Here is a 21,011-nt window from a genome sequence, read left to right on the forward strand (position 1 = left end):
AATCTGCAGATAAATCAGAAGCTTAATTTTAAGCAGTACTTTGAACTTTATTTACCCACCAACTCTTTTTTTTAACTGGTTGTTTATAAGTGACAAAATGAAATTATTTCTGTTTTCTCTGGATGTTTTCCACTTTCTTTCTCCGCCCCATGCTCTTATCTAGTGAGAATCTGCTAACATTGCCCAGAGGATGAGCAACATGAAGACAAATTTTTTAAAAGTTTACTCACTGAATATTTAGACCCCCAAGTAATCTCAGAAGCCCCAACTATTTTCCCTAAAAAAAATTTGACACTCAGGAAACCATTTAAACTTGTTGCCTTTCACTAGAATCATATATTTTTATTTTTTTTTCCTACAGCACACAGTTTTAAAGGTCATGTTCTGATGTTGATACTCACCACATGGTTTTTTTAGTCCTTTGCTCTTAAATTTTTAAATAGAATGGAAGTGAACTTCACAAGGTTATTGTAAGAAAAATGATCTGTAAACTTTAGGATGCTAAATAAATATGGAGATTTGTTATTATTTTTATTATTATTTTTCTGTTGATATGCTCCTATTCAAGCATTGTATATGTTGCTCTTGCATAAGTTCAATATTCATCATGCCCACTATATACAAGGAATTGGAAATAGAAAAATAAAATGACAGCCTCTGCCCTTAAAGTGGTCACAATCTAGTAGAAGAAAAGACATAAATAATTGTAAGGCAGAGTCTTTAAGTGCAGAAGAAAGATCAAATTAGAGAGACAATTTAGAAAAGAGAAAGATCACTTCTTGTGGTGGAGGTGAGTGTGAGAAATAAAGTGAGGAGGAAAGTGGAAGTGGCATGAAAGTCAGATTTAAGGCTTTTGTGTGTCCTAAGCAAGACTTGAAAACTATTTCTCCTAGGATTTTGGAAATTAGCACATCTAGACACACATTAATGACTAGTCTTCTGATATTAAATGTTTGTAAATTTGTAAGAACACATTAAGAATTTTCCCATATCATGTCTCCCCAAGTAACCTAATTGATTTGTCTCTGGGTGGCATGTAAACTGGAGCTAGGAGGGAAGGAAGAACTTCTACCTATGTCGATATGAAGGGGAACCTTTTCACAAATGCATATTGCTGGAAGAAGACTAAAACAAGCAATTAATAAGCATTGGTGCTTGTGATATAGAAGGTACTGTTTTAGATAGCAGAGATATAGAAAAAAATATGAAATAATCTCTGCTTTCAAGGAGATTATGTTTAAACAAGACACAGCATTAATAAATAGAAGCAAAATAATGATAATAAAATTATCTTATAACTTATTCCCTTCCTCATGCTCTGCCATCCAGTAACACTGGCCTCCTGAGTATCCCTTGCACAAGAGACTCCATCTCTAAACTCCAGAATTTTCTCTCACTCTCCCCCATGTCTGACATCTCTCCTTCCTCATCTCTTCATTTCTTCACTTCCCTAACTTTCTTTAAGTCCCAGCTAAAATCCTGTCTTTTGTAAGAAGTCTTTCTGAATCCCCTTAATGCTAGTGCCTTCCCTCTATTGATTATCTTCAGTTTATCCTTTATATATCTTGTTTGTATGCTATTGCCCCAAATAGATCATGAGCTTCTAGGGAGTGTTTGGAGGTGTAGTTTTTTATTTGTTTTTCCCCTTTCTTTGTATCCCCAAAACTTAGTAAGGTGCCTAGCATATAGTAGGCTTATTGACTGACTTCAAATTTCTGGTTAATATAGATATATGAAATGTCCTAGTGGAAACCAAATCTCCCACTTTTACTTCAGCAATGATCTTAAAAAGAATACAAAATTGAAGCGTGATCAAGAATCCACTAAGCTCCTTTATCCAGCTCAAGTTTGAAGAAAAAGACAGCCAGAAGCTATGAATACTAGATGAGAGATCCTGCCAGAGAAACCAGCATGAGCACAGGTAAACAAGGGAATCCCCTGGAGGGATTGAAGAGAATTTCAACAGCTGGAATAGGGAAACCCCAGCAGGGACAGAGCACTGCAGAAACATCCTGACTGGAAACAACCAAACACAGAGTTCTGAGCACATACTTCTGGGGAATGGAAGTTGATGGCAGGAATCCAAGAAAAAGAAAAAAAAAAAAAAAAAAAAAAAAAAAAAAGACCATGATCAAAAAAGAGCCTGTCCACTCTATTTAATAATTTTGTGAATGAATGGAGCTTAATCTTGATACAGAGTCCCAAATCAGGAACTGATTTTGAAACATGAATAAGGAAAAGATGGCACAGAACATTATCAAATGTCATGAGTCAAACAGTAACCCAGAGATAAACCCACAAGAAGAGAACAATTCCCTAACAACTATAAGTGGAACTTCAGGGAGGAAAATGGCTTTAACTAAGAACTATGGAAGTACCTGGAAGAAATAAATTGAGAGATTTTTTAAAATGGAATTATAGGTGAAATAAGAGCTTTGACCAAAAGGAGAAGGAAAATAAATAGCTTAGAACAGAAAGGAAAGTAGAAAACCTTATCCAAGTATCAGAGCAACTCCCTGAAATTTTGAATGGATCAAACAACCGAATAACTTCAGGAGAAAAGAAATATTAAAATAAAATCAAAATATTGAAAAAACAAACAGAAGAAAATATAATGTACCTACTGTCAAAAAAGCATTAACCTGTAAAACAATTCATGGAGAAATAATTTAAGAATCATAAGATTTTATGCCAACCACAGCTTATTCTTTCCCACCCTGTGCCCCAGCATTCCCCCCCAAAATAGGTTTGGATCTCACATTTTCAGAAATCATGAATACCGCACAGATCCATTTAAAACTAAAGGACAAAATAAAAACAGGAAAGAATCCATTGGCTATCAAGTAATCTCCAAAATGAAAACATCCAAAAATGTCCTAATAGAAATCAAGAATTTGTAGATCAAAGAAAAGTTAATGTGAACAGCTAAAAAGCTTAAGTACTAAGGAACTTTAGTCAAGATCACATAAAACCTACAAAATTATTAAAGAAGTGAAAATCTAAGAATGTGATTCCTGAAAAGACAAAAAATAATTAAACCAAAAACCAAAAAATAATTTATCCTGCAAGACTGAATACAATCTTGTAAGGAGAAAAAAAAAATTCAGATTATTAATGAAATAGATAACATTTAAGCATACCTGATGAAAAAAACAAAACTGAGTAGAAGTTTCAGATGCAAATATAAAAGCCAAGAGAAACATAGCAAAATAAATACGTTTGGACAAGCACTAAATAATGATGAAGTCCTTCTTCTGATAAAGAAAGAAAGCTATTTCCCTATCCTAATGATTTCAAGGGTCATAAGGGGAATTTAAAAAGATGAACAGAGAGAGTAGGAGTGGTTTGATTGTTTTCTTGAAAATAAAAGGGGATATACTAGAAAAGAAAACAAAAATGAAAGAGAAATGCACAAAACTTATTTATCATAATTGGAGCATGAAGTGAAACGTATACAAAAATGGAGAAAATTCAGAAGATTTGGTGTCAAATGAAATTAATTCATTTTAATCAAATAGAGGACAGTTGAATAATCAATTTAAAAGCCTTAAAACTTAATTTTAAAAAATTGATAAATCAAAAAACAAGTTAATAGAAAAATAAATGACTTCAAAGGAAATGGCATATCAGAATTTTTAGAATGCTCCCAGAATATTTCTTAGGGAAAATTTTGTATATTTAAATATTGTTTTTATCAACAAAATAATAGGTCAATAAATCAAAGAAGAGATTAACCAAAATGAAAGCAAAAACCTGTTGAATTGATAAATACAATAAGAACTGGATTTTCTTTTTTGAAGAAATAATGAAATAGATCAATCAATAAACATTATTAAATGCCTGCTTTGTGACAGGTACTGTGCTAAGTGCTAAAAGAATAAACAAATCATCAATCAGTCTGATTGGATAAAAAAGAAAGAGGAGAACAAAATTACCAGTATCAAAAATGAAAAAGGAGAATGTACAACAAATCAAGTAAAGGGAATTATTAGAAACTTATTTTGTCCAATTTTGGTCAATAAAATTCATAAATTCAATAAAATAAACATTTATAAACATATAATACTCAGACTGACAAAATGAGAAATAGATAATTTTTTTTTAAAAAACCTAATCTTAGAAAAAAGAAATTGAGCCTCTTGAATTCCAAGAGGAAAAAGGCCAAGCTTACATGGATTTATAAGTGTATTATGTCAAACATTCAAAGGACAAATATTTCTAGTACTTTGTAAGGGTAAGCTGTTTGCAAAAATAGAAAAAGGGGAATCTTATTAAACTCCTTTTATATTGCAGGTATATAATCTTGATAGCCAAACTAAGGGGAAAAAAATTAGAAAAAATTATAGATCAATATCCATAATGTATCACTGATATAAAAATAATGATTAACATATAGCTTCCTATAACAAGGAAGCTATAATAAAATACAAAAACAGTTTTATCATATGAGCAGGTTTTTATACCAGGAAAGCATGGTTCACTATTAATAAAAGTATAAACATAATATACCATGAAAATAGTGAAAACAGTATGAATCGTGATTATATCAGTAGATACCCATTTCCATTAAAAACCATAAGAACAACTGAACTTTTAATACTGTAAGTTATTTTTGTTTAGTTTCAGTCATTTCCAATTCTTCATTGGCAAAGATACTGGAGTGGTTTGCCATTTCCTTCTTCAGATCATTTGACAGAGGAGGAAACTGAAGCAGACTTGCCTAGGGTCACACAGTAAGTGTCTGAACTCAGGTCTTCAGGCTCAGTTCTCTATCTGCTTCAACCTAGCCCATGACATTATAAGTAATATCTATCCAAATAAAAGCTAGAGTCAACATTATTGGTAATTGCAAAATGCTATGAGGATAAATCAAGAGTGCCCATTATCATCACTGTTATTTGATATAGATAGAGGTAAACAAATAAGACCAAAAAAAATTAAGAGAATAAGTGAAGAACAAATACAGTACTTTTTGCAGGTGATATGATGGCCTAGCCTAATTAGAGAATTCTAGAGATTCAACTAAAAAAATTAAAAAATAAACCTACATATACTATTAAAACTTTTAAAGAAGCAGATTGTATATCTCTCATAGCTATGTGTAGATGTTTTCTTAACTAAATAAGAGCTAGAAACAATTATAAAAGATAAAATAGGTCATTTTGATTACATATAACTGAAAAGCTGCACAGAAAAAAATTTTATGCCTCTAAGATGGGAAGCTGCCAAATGGACAATAAAACTTTATTATTTTTTTTATTAAGAGTTTAGAATCTAAGATACATTTTTTAAAAAATTAAATATATATATTCTAGCAGTTTTTCCTCAATAGATATCTAGTCAAAAGATGTGAACAAATAGTTCTTCAAAAAAATTTATGAAGTACTCATGCCACATGGAAAAATGCTCCATGAAAAAATAATAAGAGAAATACAAATCAAAACAAGCTTGAGGTTTTACCTCACATTCTACAAATTAGGAAAGATGACAAAAAATGGCAGTAGTCATTGTTGAAAGGGCTGTGAAATGATAACCACATTAATAGTACATTGTTAATGAAGCTGTGACAATAGTATAGCCATTTTGGAAAACACATTGGAATTAATATAAAATGACTAAAAAGTCACAAGCTTTGAACCAGAAAGTCCCTTTATTGGACTTATATACCTCTAAGAAAATCCCCATTCTCCAAAATGTTTGTAGCACCACTTTTTATGATAGCATTGGAATAAAATAGATGCCCCATCATTTGAGGAATGATTAAACAAATTGTGGTTTGTTAAGTAGGGGAATAAGAATTTACGTATGTGATAAATAAAGAAAAACATGGAAAAAAATCTACATGAAGTAATGCAAAATGAAATAAGTGGAGCCAAGAAAACAATATGCACAATAACTACAACAATGTAAATGGAAAGAACAGTGACACAACAAAAATCAGAAGTGATTTTTAACAAAATTATAAAGATCAAGCATTACTAAAAGAAGAGATTTAAGAAGATACCTCCAATTTACCTCTTCATAGAGGTGTTACACGTTGGAACATATTTTTGGACTTTTTCAATATATTGATCAGTTGTGCTGGTTTTTTCTTTTTAAAAGTAAAATGAACCCACAGAAATCTGCAGCTTTTATGCCAGCAGAACTCAGCAGAAAGAGATAGGAATAGAAATTGTATTCAGAATCTCTATAGAACTTTAAGAGCTCATTAGTAACTTTGGAAAGTTTGAATTGACTAATGTCTGAAGTCATATTGCAAAAGGTAAAAGAATTAGTGAGAGAAAAAAAAGGGAGGATGAAGATGAATATTGTAAAGTTTATTTCGCCTTTTTAAAAAAATGAACATAAATCCTCCTAATTTATATATTTTATAGGGAATGACCGTACTAAATGGCCAAAATATAAATTGATCACATAGATCTCTACAAAGCCAAAGGTCTCATTAAAGTTATATAACTTAGTTTACATTAGATGTTTAAAATCAAAACAGTAACATAATCTCTTTAGACCTCAGTTTATGAAATGGAGTGTACTTTCTGATAGAGATGATAAACTCAGTACAGAATGAGAGGTTTTTTTAAAATATGCAAATAGTGAGAGTTTTCGTGCTTGACTATGTATATTATAAAGGTTTTTTCCCCTCTTGTTGTAGGAAGAAGGAGAATGGATTTTTGTTCATTGAAAAAAAAATTTTTTTAATAAAATTAAGTACATGGATTAGATAGCTTTTAAGATTCTTTCTGCTTCTAAATCTATGCTATGATTTTATCCCATCCCATCTTACTCTAAAAGGAATTGTTTCAGTTCAGAATTAATATATTTTCTAAAAACTTTTTTTTTCAGTTATCCTGCAGTTTGTGAATTTTTGCAAAGCAATAGTTTGTTATCAGTAATCAGAGCCCATGAAGCTCAAGATTCCGGGTAAGTGATACTAGAACTGCATCAAGTGTCACTGAAGAGTTTTTCTTTTAACAACAAGACAGACAGGCTGTCATTTCTTTTCCAGGTATCGAATGTATAGGAAGAGCCAGACAACAGGCTTTCCATCACTCATTACAATTTTCTCTGCCCCAAATTACCTAGATGTCTATAACAACAAAGGTAAAGGAATATGACAGGGTTTGGATTTGAGTTTTGATGGGTAAATATGAATACTATCTATGTTGTATGGTATCTAGGGTGTTGTTAATTACTCTGCTATACTTCAGTATCCTCAAAATTGCTGGGCTGGAACCTCAGGAAAGACCATGAGTAATGAAGGTAGATTTCTTTTGTGTTTCAAAAGAAGGAGAGTACATGACTTAGATTTAGAAAACTTAGTGTTCCATGTCTTTGCACTTGTTGGCTCTCTCATATGGCTCAGCATAATTTATTATTTTCAGTCTAATGTCATCTATATTTAAAGAGTGGCCTCACTCAAAATAAGTTATTTCTTAGTATCTTAATACTTCTGAATTGCCAAGCTCTCTTTGCCCTTCTGGAATTCCCAGAAGTGGCATTGTATAGGTGTTATTATGTTGATCTCTTCCAGTCCTAGCTCTAGCGCTAGCTGACTATATGAACTTGGGAAGATCTTTCTTTTCTTCATCTTAAAAATATAGGTTTTGGGATTGCTTATCTGTGAGATCCGTTCCGCTCTGAAAATCCTGTATATATGAATTTCATATGTTTTTTAAATTTTTTTATTGTTAAAGTTTTTTATTTTCAAAACATATACATAGATAATTTTCAATATTCACCCTTGCAAAATCTTGTGTTCCAAATTTTTTTTCCTTCCTTTCTCCCATCTCCTCCTTTGGATGGCATCTAATCCAATATATGTTTAACATATTTAGTTCTTCTATACACATTTCTACAATTATCTTTCTGCACAAGAAAAATCAGATCAAAAAGGAAAAAAAATGAGAAAGAAAACAAAGTGCCAAGCAAACAACAACAGCAACAAAGGCGAAAAATAATATGTTGTGATTTGCACTCAGTCCCCACAATCTTCTCTCTGGATATAGATAGCTCTCATCACAATCTCATTGAAAGAGGCTTGAATCACCTCATTGTTGAAAAGAGCCACATCCATCAGAATTGACCATCTTGTTGTTGCCGTGTATAATGTTCTCTTGGTTCCACTCTCTTAACTTAGTATCAGGTCCTGAATGTCTCTCTCCAAGTCTTTCTGAAATCATCCTGATAATTGTTTCTTATAGAACAATAGTATTCCATAACATTCATATGCCATAATTTATTCAGCCATTCTCCAAGTGATGGGCATCCCCTCAATTTCAAGTTTCTTGCCACTACAAAAAGGGCTGCCACAAACATTTTTTGCACATTCATATTTTTTTTTTTAACAGAATAAAGGCAGTGAGGTGGCACAGTAGATAGAGCATCAAGGACCCGAAATCAGGAAGACATCTTTCCTGTGTTCAGATCTGATCTCAGACACTAGCTTTCTGATCCTGGGAAAGCTACCTCATTCTTTTCGCCTCAATTTCCTTATCAGTAAAAAGAACTGGAAAAGAAAATGACTTACTCCAGTATTTTTGCCAAGAAAGTCCCAAATGGGGTCACAAAGAGTCTCAGACATGATCGAAAAACAGAATTTAGAAGTTGGTTTTGAAGAATCCCATAGATCTAGGTTCAAGTTCAAGTCTAATACTTAGTGCGTATGTTTTTTTTGGCAAGCCTCTAAACCAGGGGTTCTCAAACTACGGCCCGTGGGCCAGATGCGGCAGCTGAGGATGTTTATCCCCCTCACCCAGGGCTATGAAGTTTCTTTAAAGGCCCACAAAACAAAGTTTTTGTTTTTACTATAGTCCAGCCCTCCAAAAGTCTGAGGGACAGTGAACTAGCCCCCTATTTAAAAAGTTTGAGGACCCCTGTGTAAACCATGGACAACTCTCCTAATTGTGGAGACTGTAGCTGAGGTGCCATCCTTCTTTAGTAAAGGGAATTCCCTCATTCAGACATATCTACATTAGTGAAATCACAAGGCCTGCCCCTCTCTTCTTGTTATTTCTATCTCTATCAGGTCAAGAGCTCCTCCTCTGAGTGCTGTCTCTTTCTGAGTTCTTCAGCTGTGCACAAAGTCATCTATTTCTTAAAATAACAAATAGACCAGAACTTATAGAACCACATAAATATTGTTTTCTTCAAAGTTGTCAAATTAGAAAATTATACACTTTAGCAATACTGTCATTGCTCAAAACATTTCTGGAATTGCCCTTAGGTCCTTGAATACATTTTTTAAAAATGTTCTCAATCCTGGGAAATTTTTTTTCTTCGAGCATGGATTTGATTTTTGGAAATAGCCAGAAGTTCTTTATAGGCAAATTTGGTGGACAAGTCAAGCAATACAGTTTCAAAATGTAGATCAAAAATGAATTCTAATGTTAAAGTTGTAAAGCTTACTTTCTTGTGGGAAGTTTTTAATTGACTTTTGGGGAGTTTCCAGAAATTATTTGAACAATGCAGCACTATTAGATGTATAGAAAGATAGAATGGTATCATGAACTGAGTATTGGTCTAGAAGTTAGAAGAATGAGATACAAATCTAAGCTAGATTTTGTCAATTACTCGTGACTTAAAGTACATCTTTTTGTCCTTTGTTCTTCCTTAAATCTTGCCAAAAACACATCATCCGTGTCCATCACTTTCATTGCTGGGGGTTCCTTCTTCAATCAGTCACCATTATCTGCCATAATTCCTTTTCATTTGTCACCTCTCTTCCTTTTATCTATAGCATTCTGTCAAGCTCTTTGTCACAGTTTTCTAGCCTCTAGGTTGTTTCTCCTTCCTATTATCAAAGTGGTCAGTGTTTGTCTCAGGCAGTTGAGATTGGATAGTCTAAATGTATGATCGGCCTATTCATAAGTTCCATGGCTTTTTTTCAGTGTGGCATTTATCTGCAAAGATGTAAGTCAAAATGAAGAAGTGGCAAGGATTGTACTTGACAAGTGATAGAAAAAGAAGGCAGAGGATTAAAGAATAAAATGATGCCATATAATTGAGTTTAGTCCATCATGAAGTTTAGATTGGAAAGGGAAATGAATGATGCCAGAGTAGTATGGTAGACTAATAAGACACACACAGAGAGACAGACAGACACAGAGAAGGGGAGCGAGATAGAGGGAGGGAAGGAGAAGGAGAGAGAAAAAGTGAGTGTGTGTATGTGTCTTGAAGTAATAGTCATGAGGATAAAGATAAATTTAGTAAGAGTAAAGCAGATGGGCAAATAGAATATAGTTATGAACAGAGAGAGGAATTTTGGGATAGTATTGAGAGCTAAAATTAATTATTCCAATAGGTAGCTTAAGTGGATTGAAGATCTTGGTAATGGAAGTTAAAGAAGTTGATGAATTGAGAGGCCAAATTATTTAAGGCTTCTCCACATTAATCCTTAGCTTCAAGCTCTTATTCTCACAACTTTGAATACATTGACCAAATCTAATATCCATTTCTTAATTTATCTGTATATTTTGACAAAATCCACTTCCTTTTTTCTGGTGGACTCCTCTACATAGATAATTACAGACATCTCAGATTCAAGAGATCTGTATTCTCCCTATACCTATTCTTTTTTCAAACTTCTCCATTTCTGTTGATTACACCACCATTCTTGGAGGTATTCTTTGTTTTTCCCCTGCCCCTGACCAATATCCCCTTTTCCCCCAACCCAGTTATTTGGTCAACTCTACCCCATCCCTTTTTCTCTACTTAGATAGCTTCTTCCCTAATATCACCCCTGGTCTAGATTATCAAAATAGCCTCTTAATCGGTTTCTCTCTTAATTTTCTTCCACCTAGTTATCAAATTGATATTCATGGAATACAGATCTGACTGTATCATATTCCAAGTTAGAAATCTTCAGCAGTTCTAGAATAATCCCTCAACCTGACATCTTCCATAATCTAGCTTCTACCTATTCCTTCTCCTCAATCCTGTGCTCTGTGTATCAAACTGTTCTACTAGCTATTCCCTATATTTGACTTTCTATCTCTACTCATTTGGTCCTACAGACCTGAAATGGGCTTCTTTCTCACTTTTACCTCTCCTTCCTGATTATTTCTCTGTTTCCATGTCTCTTTCTAGTAAACTATCTAATGGGAGGGGTTGTATTGTTCTTACCTTTGTAACCCCAGCCTCATACATAGTATGTGCTCAGTAAATGTATTTAGAATTGAATTATATGACACTGTTCTCTACTAGTTCGTTTACTTTTCTGACTGTTCTTTTCATTTTCTTTTCTTGGATCATCCATCTTTCATCTTCAGCCACTAAGTTATAAGTGGCCTCAAAGTTCTCTCATAACACAGTTTTCCATACAAGTGATGGGGACGTCTGAGATCCTCTAGGCCATGGCATAAAGGTGTAATCAAAATTACTGAGTACCTAATTTCCACATGCCCATGCCTTAAAAAAGGAAACAAAGTTCAAATCAAAGGCAGCAGTGGCAAGATGAACACAGCCAGTTTACTCTAGCTGACAGTAAATACAGCAGCATGATTATTTGATATGGTTATACACAAATAGGATCTAACTTGCTTCTTTTCAGGTTGAATGCTTACTTGGACATATCTGCCCCTGTCAGTCTTTGTAAATTGTTTATGAAAAGTGGAGAACTGGGCTACTAGATTTGTTTTTGTAAGTAGGAGGAATATTAGTATGGCATTTAGAAATCTGTGCTCTTTAGTCTCTCTTGGTGATTACATCAGGTTCTAATGGTTCAGTCCTTGTTTCTATGTAGATAAATTCTCTAATAGAAATAATTCTAATCTCATTCCCGAATCTTTAATCACTTATTCCTACTGTTCATCTCCTCTTAGATGTCCTATTGACATCTCAGACTCAGCAGATCCATTCATTCTTTTTTCTCCTATAAACTTTTGTTGAAAATTGTTGGAATCTTTACAAACTGCTAACTCTTTAGAGTTGATAGATTATTGATCTGATCTTACAAGATGTTTTGGGCCAGAACCCAAAACAAGGTACTAATTGATACAATGCTTGTGTACTTACCTTTACTCCTTGGAGTTCACACGTTTGGGAAATTTCAGGGTTTAGTATGAGATAACTGAATTCACACCTCCCTTAAAGCTCTTAGGGCCCGAGAGCCCTATGGGAGAAAACCCATAATCCCATTCTCTCAGAAGAGTCACATATATGCCAGTGAAAAGTGATTCAAGAGAATATTTTCCACTTGGCTGGCTGGTGGCAGAAGAAGAGTTTTCAGAGGAAGAAGCTACGAGTCGAGAGTTCAGCGGACAACCAGATTCATCTTCATCTCACACCATTGTGGTTGGTGGCTCCTGCACTCCCCCCACTGAGACCAAGCTGGTCTGAAAGATTCACCAGAAAGCTAGCCAAGCCCCAAGTGAAGGAGACAAGAGATTCATTCCATCTTTGTGCTGGCTGGAGGCTGAAGAAAGCAGAGGCAGAGGCTGAAGGACAAAACTTTTGGATTTGGAGACATTCGGAGGCCTCTAAGCTAACCGGGCTATATTAGAGACAATAAAAGATCTGAACTTTTATCACCTGGCTGCGTTTTGGGTGATTATTACTTTCAACTGCAACTAAGACTGCCTCCAAGAAAACCTCCCTGGAGAAACCTACCTTCTCCCCAAAAAAACCATTATTATATATTTTAAAGAAGAAAAGAAACACCACAGAAAATCCCATTATCCTTGTGCTCAGCTCCACAATCTTGGTTATCCTTGATTTTCATTTTCAGTCTTTTACCCACTGCAGTCAATTCTGCATCTTAACAGTAGAATTTCCCCATAGCCACTTCCCTCCTTTACCTCCCCAATCACCTCTGATTTACAGTACTGTTTGTATTGGAAGTTCAATCAGTAAGAATTACCAAGAGACTGGACTTGTTTCTCAAAAGAAGGGGCTTTATTGTCATAAAAGCAGATGGAGCAAAACAGCATCAAGAAACAGATTGATCAGATGAAGTAACTACTGATGGGTATTTATAGAATAAAGCAATGATTATCTCCTCCCAGGGGAGGTTACTCTTCAACTATTAGGATTTCTCAAAAGTTTGAAACTAATCAAAGCCTCTCTGGGGTCCCAGATTTTGAAACATCTGGTTTCTAACAAGTCTTTCCTGAGATCCCAGATTTTGAAAATTTTAGCAGTACCCAGGCCTCCTGCACCTGGCTGAGTGGGCAATAACATCTTCTTTTTCTGCCCCCTGCAATTAGCTGCCCACACAGAAACTAACAAAGGCCCTGCTGAGGCCTATTCCATTTCTCCACTTTACTTTTGGGAAACAAAACAGGATCAAGGAATAGGGATAGATGCTGTCATCTGTTAACTCGAGCTAGCCAGGGATGAAGAATAGCACAAAGGAGATCTTAATCACTCTTCTCCAGCTGCTGGAAAGGCAAGCTGCTGCTTCATCAAGGGAAATGAGGAGGGGGATAGCAGAGAGTACTTTAACTTATAAAAATCATTTAGCCATAAAGGAAACAAAATAATGAGTGGAGGAGCAAAAGGAGGGAACTAGGATAAGCAAGAAGGGTGGAAGGGCAAATGGGGCCAAGAGGGAAATAAGCCAGGTCTTCTAGGGGGAAGCAAGGGGCCTAGAGTAAGCGAACATCAGAAAAAGATGAAGAAAAGGGTGAAAAAGTAGGAGGATGGCAAAAAGCAATAGTTTGATCCAGGGTTCGTCAATAATGATAATGTCTCTTAAAAAGAAAGTATAGCATGTGCGAAAATGTTTGTGGCAACCCTTTTTGTAATGGGAAGAAACTGGAAACTAAGTGGGATGCCCATCAGTTGGGGAATGGCTGAATAAATTATGGTATATGAATGTAATGGAATATTATTGTTCTATAAGAAACAGTCAGCAGGATGATTTCAGAAAGGCCTAGAGAGACTTACATGAACGGATGGTAAGTAAAATGAGTAGGACCAAGAGAACATTGTGCATGACAACAGCAAGATTATGTGATGATCAATTCTGATGAATGTGGCTCTATTTCCCAAGGAGGTGATTCAGGCCAATTCCAATAGACTTGTGATAGAAAAAGCCATCTACATCCAGAAAAAGCACTGTGGGGACTGAATGTGGATTACAACATGGTATTTTCATCTTTTTTGTTGTTTGCTTTCTTGTTTTTTTTTTTTTTAATCTGATTTTCCTTATGCAGCATGTTAAATGTGGAAATGTGTCTAGAAGAGTTGCACGTGTTTTAACCTATACTGAATTATTTGTCATCTGAGGGAGAGGGATGGGAGGGAGAAAAATATGAACATAAGATTTTGCAAGGGTGAATGTTGAAAACTATCTTTGCATGTATTTTGAAAATAAAAAGTTATTTTAAAAAGTGAGGGGAGTAGAACTGCTGACTTGTATTTGGTCCAGGGTCTTTTGAGGAAACAGGGACTGCCTTAATTCTGGTCTAGTGTGTCCAAGTGGGTTGCCCTTCTAGTTTGCTGTGAGAGTAGCAAGTATAATTTTAAAAGGACCTTTCCATTCAGGGAATGAGAATGTCCTTGGGCCTTTTGCCAATTTTTTATACATACAGCATCACCAGATTGGTAAAGGCTTAGGCCCATTACTTGGCCCAGGTAAAATTGAATTAACATGCTCTTGGAGGGTAGTTCTCATTTGTTTGAGTTGGACATTGTACTGAGAAATCTGAGTGGTGTTAGTGTCATGGAGGCTACCTGTTGTTAGAAAGGTCTTCTAGAGAGAAGCTCAAAATGACTAAATTTTATCTGTTGGGGGAGGGAGGCTACCCTGGTGTGGAGAAGGAAGATGGACAGATTATGTTCCATAATTGATTAAGAACTTTCTATATGTAAGTGCTGTGCTAAGTGCTAAGTATGCCAGTAGAAAAGTAAAATAGTCCCTATTCTCAAAAAATTCCCTCTAATTGAGGGAAACCACTCATATAAAAAGGTTCAGCTACAGGATAGATAGAAAGAGTTGTCCCAGGGGATAGTAGATCCAAAGCTCATCACATGTACATGTATTTAAGTCAAGCTTTTTCCTTACCTCTCTGTCTCTACTCTACCCACTTCATGCATGTCTGTCTGTCTGACTCTCTCTCCTTCTCTTTCTTCCTTTCCTTCTCCCTCTCTCTCTCCCTCTCTCTGTCACTGTCCTTCTCTCTTTCCCTCTTCTCTCTCTTTCTCCCTTTCTGTCTTTTCTTCTGGGTATCTAGCTTTCATATGCACAGAAGAAGGCATGCACATTTTCTCTTCATGTTAGTTTCTGTTTCTTTAATAGTAATAACTAACATTTATGTGACTCTATATAGTATCACTTAATCTTCCAAATCATCAAGGGTAAGTGCTGTAGATAATATTTCTATTTTACAGATTTGCCCAGACGTGTCATATTCCTTCCCTCCAGTAGAATGTAAGTTTCTAGGAGGCATGTGAACTTTTTTTTTCTTTTATATTTTCAGTGCCTAACATAATGCCTCAAACGTGATAGGTGCTTTGTAAAGGTTTGTTGAATTGTGTTGAATAAGATAGTGTCTATAATTATTTTTTTCAGTATTTTATTTTTCCAAGTACATGTAAAGACAGTTTTCAACATTCATCTTTGTAAAACTTTAAACTTTTCCTCTTTCCCTCCCTTACTTCTCTCCTCCCCAAACAACAAGCACTCAAATTTAGGTTAAATACATGCTGTCCTTTTAAACATATTTCCATATTTGTCATGCTGTGCGTGTCTAAGAAAAATCAGACCAAAAGAAAAAGAAAACAATAGAAAGAAAACAACCAAAAAGGTGAAAATGCTATACTTCAATCCTCATTCATTCTCCATAGTTCTCTTTCTGGATGTAATTGGCATTTTCCATCCCAAGTTTATTGAATTATCTTGAATCATGGTATTGTTGAGAATAGCCAAGTTTATCACAGTTGATACATCACAGTCTCATAATTGTATATAGTGTTCTCTTGGTTCTTCTCACTTTATTCAGCATCAGTTCATGTAGGTCTTTCCAGGCCTATTTTTCCAAATAGTTTACATAATATTGGTTTTAATTGTTCTTTAAGTGTTTGGTAGGATTCACTTGTAAATCCATTTGGCCCTAGAGATTTTTTCATAGAGAATTCATTGATAGCTTCTTCAATTTCTTTTTCTAAAATGGGACTATTTTAAGTATTTTATTTCCTGTTCTGTTAATCTGGGTAATCTGTATTTTTGTAAATATTCATCCATTTAATTTAGATTGTCAGACTTGTTGGCATACAATTGGGTTACTACTATTTTTTTTTTTTTTTTTTTTTTTTTTGCTGAGGCAATTGGGGTTAAGTGACTTGCCCAGGGTCACACAGCTAGGAAGTATTAAGTGTCTGAGGTCAGATTTGAACTCAGGTCCTCCTGACTTCAGGGCTGGTGCTCTATCCACTGCGCCACCTAGCTGCCCCACTACTATTATTTTTAAAGGGCAGTGCTCATTTAGATGTTTAGTGTTTTGTTTTTCAGCCTGTTCTCATTTTTAATCACCTATCATTTGCTATTGGGAAAAGTTAGTTTATTGGGGTTTTTTTTCCATGTAAATAAATTGTGTATACTATAGAAACTTTTCAAACTTAAATTCTTTGATATTGAGCTATGCATAAAACTTATTTTTTTTAAATAATACTTTATTTTTCCAAATAGCTGTAAAGATAGTTTTTAACATGCATTCTTAAAAGATGTTGTGTTCCAAATATTTTTTCTTTCCCTCCCTCATCTGCCCGAGGCCCAACACATCAAGAAATCCTGATAATATATACAATTTATTTAGTTAAGTTCTAGAACACTTTTTTGGAAGGAGTCCTTTAGTGACTCATTATCTCAGTTCTCTTCTGGGCTTTTTTTTTTTTTAATCAGTCATTGCATGAAATATAATTACTTTATAAAGGTTGGAAAGAGGTAGCAGGTAATAGTGGCTAGGAAGCTGGTGTTAGAATCAGAAATACCAATGTCAAGTTCCACCTTTCATATACTGACTTTGTGACACTGGTCATGGGGGTTAACCATTCAGTGCCTCAGAGGACTGTAAGATATGCAAATCTGCATTGGTAGGGGAGGATCTTCACTAGGGACTCCCTTTGCAGATGATATTCCAAGTCTTTATCCAAAATAAATAAATGTGTAGTTTGAAGCCAGTGTGTGAGGGTTTTAAAGTGACACATAGTTAAGTATGTATTTTACCCTGAATGTGGCAGAGGGCCAACTGAAGCTTCTTGAGTATGGAAGTGACATAATCAAATTGTACTTTAGTAAGATAGATTGGCAGCTGTGTGTAATATGGCTTGTCCCCTACTCAGAATCATAGGACTCAGCACCAGAAGGGACTTTAGACCATCTAATTTACCCCTACATTTTATAGATGAGGAAACTAAGTCCAAGAGAAATTAAGAGCTTCAGAGATAGGATTTCAACCCAGTTCTTTCTGACTCCCAAGTTCAGCACTCTTTTCAATAATCCACACTTACCTCTCTTAACTCATCTTCTTCCATACTAAAGAATTTATTTTCATTCTTAGATTACTTACCTCACACATTCAGTATTTAAATTGTTACAACGTCCTCAAATTTTTGGTAGTATATCTGTCTTCAAACTACTGTTTGAATATCTCCCTCCAATTTTTGTAGCAGTTTATATTAATTCACTGCTCACTTGTTTGAGCACTAGATAGTACACTGCCTTGCTTACTCTTGTTGCTTACAGTATAGTTTTTCAAGTCTAGTTTAGCTCTGTGTGTTTGGTACTCCAGTCTTCAAGCAGTCTGTGCCAAGGACTCTCTTAAAACAATAAAACAATTTTTCCCACTTGACTTTTCCATTACCATCCTTATTCAGTAATTGCTCCCTTTTTCTTTACTGATTCCTAAGCATCTCTTAGGAAATGCTGAGTAGCCACTAAAATACTGACTGGTAGCATTCTGCCGTTACTCCCAAGTGTTTCCTTCTGTCACTTCCAACCTTTCTGCTCCCCATTTTCTTTTTTTCCTAAACTATTCCTTAGGCCTCACAATGAAATACATACATTTATTTTTAATCCCATTTTTGCCCTTTGGAAGCTAAAATATTGTTGTCAATCCCTGTTTTAATGGTTGCTTTTCTATATCCTTCCCTTATTTGTTATACCAAATGGACACTAAGGTTCTGTGCCCCTGTGGCCCAGCTCCCTCGTTTGTCTTCTATGTAGTGTAAGGACACATGACCTACGTGAAATACCGTTTTTAAAAAATTGCAGATATTATAATGGGAGAGCATCATTGGTGAATAAAAAGAGTAATTTTGATTATTTTAAATTAAAATTTTCCTGTATAAATAAAATATATAGCAAAGAACAGAAAGAATGCAGAAAATTGGAGGGAAACTTTCATAGAAACTTCCTTTCAGATAGTATGTTACTAGGTTAGAATATTGTTGATGTAAAAAATGATAAGCTGGTGGATTTAGAAAAACAGAAATCTTGGACTTATGGAAGAAGATACTATCCATCTTCAGAGAAACAGATGATAGAGTAAATAAACATAATATGGTCTTACGTATATGTTTATGAGGGTATATGTGTGATATTTATGTGTACATACATTTATCTGTGCTTAATTTAAGCAGCCTTCTTGGGGTGGCAGAAGGAAGGAAAAGTTCACAGCAGAGAACAAAAGAAAACAAGGAAGCAAAAAAAAAGCTGGGCAGCCCTGGAAACTAGTGTCTATTGAACAGATTTTCTTGAAATTAAAATTTGTTTTATGTTGAATCCTCTCTTAAGATCTGCAATTTTTCCTTCTTTTCTCAACAAAAAGACTTTGTATTTAAGTCTAAAATTTTTTAAATTTACCAAAAAAAAATCATACTTAGAAAGAATGAGAATAAATAATCTCTACAATGCTTAGTATTACATAGATACTCATTAACTTTTAGATATAGAGGTTACTATGCCATTATGAGTAATTTCACATTAACAAAAATGAGTGCTAGATAATCACCTTTTCTGTACTTTCTGAGAGATTATTTTATCTTTTTAGTATGGTAATGGTAGCAAGTAATAACTGTTGCTTGTAATGAGGACAGACTGCTATTTTAATATTCTAAACTATCACTAAAATGTGTGCAACTACATGAACTTGTTGAAATTTTACATCTCTTCTTTAGGAACAATATCACGATTATGGGGGGGGGGGGGAGAGAGAACCTTTTCACTTGTTCATAGAAACAACCTTGTTTTCAAATTACTCCCCATGATTTAACAGTTTGCAATCAGTAATGTGAATTAATAATTGTCTAGTAATAACCCTTTAGAAAACCAAATCTTTTCCCATTAAGACTGAACAGCAAAACAGGCTTACTTAATATAAAATAAGGCTTTTTAAAGTGTAGTTCTAACTTCAGCCAGTTACTGTAAAAAGCTATAAAATTGAAAAGGCAGGAATTTTCCCAATTCCTCCCTCCAAATGACTCTAACTTCTTTACATAATGACTCTAAACAAGTTTTAGAACATCAGAACACCCAAAAAAATGGAGAACATTTTCCAGCTGAAGACAACTTAGAAGGTCAGCAGAAAAGGTCTGTGGAAACAGGTGACAGCCTAGTGCACAATCCCAGCATAGACCCGGCCCCCAACCCCAGCCTTGGCCCTGACCCCAGCAAAACAGGACCTCTGAATCAGCGACAATACTGGTGGCTTCCAGATCTCTCAGCCCAGAGACACCAAAGAGAACTTAGAAGGTCAGCAGAAAAGGTTTGTGGCGACAGGGTGACAGTCCAGTGCACAATCTTAGCATAGACCATGCCAATGCAGCCCTAGCCCCAGCGCCTGCACCAGCTAAGCAAGACTCTATTGCTTTAGCACACTAGCTCTTACAACTACAGTGAGGCAGGGACACTGGGCAGAAAAGAGATGTAAAATTGTAGTCAGGTCCCTAAAAAGAGGTCTTAAAAACAGCTGCACAAAACCTCTGAAGTTTGGTCCATCCTGGAAACAGAGCCCTACTTTAACAAAGAACTAAAAACTGAGTAATAAATTAGTAAAGTGAGCTAACAATAAAAAAAATTTTCTGATCATAGAAAGTTACTATAGTAACAAGGAATGTCAAAACACACGTTCAGAAAAAAATAAAGTCAAAGCTTCTACATAGCTTCCAAGAAAAGTAAGAAGTGGACTTGGGCTATGGAAAAGCTCAAAAGGAATTTTAAAAATCAAATAAGAGAGATAGAAGAAAAATTAGGGAAAAAATCGAGAGTACTATGAATGTCTTAAAAAAAAAAAAAAAAATTGGCCAAATGAGAAAGGAAACACAAAAGCTCACTAAGAAAAATAATTCCTTAAAAATTAGAATTGCGCAAATGGAAACTAATGACTTTATGAGAAATCAAGATACAATAAAGCAAAACCAAAAAGAAAAAAGAAAGAAAGAAAAGAAAAGAAAGAAACAAAAAATAGGGGGAATGAAATATCTCATTGGAAAAACAACTGACCTAGAGAATAGATATAGGAGAGATCATCTAAAAATTTTTGGTCTACTCGAAAGTCATGATCAAAAAAAAAGAGCCTGAACATCATGTTTCAAGAAATTATCAAAGAAAACTACTCTTATATTCTAGAGCCAGAGGGTAAAATACAAATTGAAAGAATACACCAATCACCTCCTGAAAGAGACCCAAATGAAAACTTCTAATTTGGCCATAGCCAAATTCTGGAACTCTCAGATTAAGAAGAAAATATCCAGAAAGAAACCATTTAAGTATAATGGAGTCACAGTCAAGATAACACAAAATTTAGCAGATTCTACTTTTTAAAGAGTCATGGCTTGGAATATGGTATTCTGGCGAACAATAGAGCTAGGATTACAACCAAGAATCACCTACCCAGCAAAACTAACTATAATCCTTCAGAGGAAAAGATGGTCATTCAATGAAATAGAAGATTTTCAGACATTCATAATGAAAAGACCATAGCTAAATGGAAAATTTGATTTTCCAATACAGGACTCTAGAGAAGCATGAGGAGGTAATCAGGAAAATGATATCTTTACATTTCTACATGGGA

General features: G+C 34.7%; 1 protein-coding gene across 2 annotated transcripts in view; it reads left to right on the forward strand.

Annotated features, from left to right (window-relative positions):
- The window catches only part of PPP3CC (protein phosphatase 3 catalytic subunit gamma), a 123,101-nt gene that overhangs the window by 88,021 nt on the left and 14,069 nt on the right, over nucleotides 1-21,011 (forward strand). For both annotated transcript variants that reach the window (XM_051975702.1, XM_051975703.1), the window contains exons 7-8: nucleotides 6,844-6,921; nucleotides 7,007-7,101. In XM_051975702.1, the coding sequence (XP_051831662.1) occupies nucleotides 6,844-6,921; nucleotides 7,007-7,101 (173 nt within the window). The remainder of the gene's footprint in view (nucleotides 1-6,843; nucleotides 6,922-7,006; nucleotides 7,102-21,011) is intronic.

This window comes from Antechinus flavipes, chromosome 2, assembly GCF_016432865.1.
Source record: "Antechinus flavipes isolate AdamAnt ecotype Samford, QLD, Australia chromosome 2, AdamAnt_v2, whole genome shotgun sequence".
NCBI lineage: Eukaryota > Metazoa > Chordata > Mammalia > Dasyuromorphia > Dasyuridae > Antechinus > Antechinus flavipes.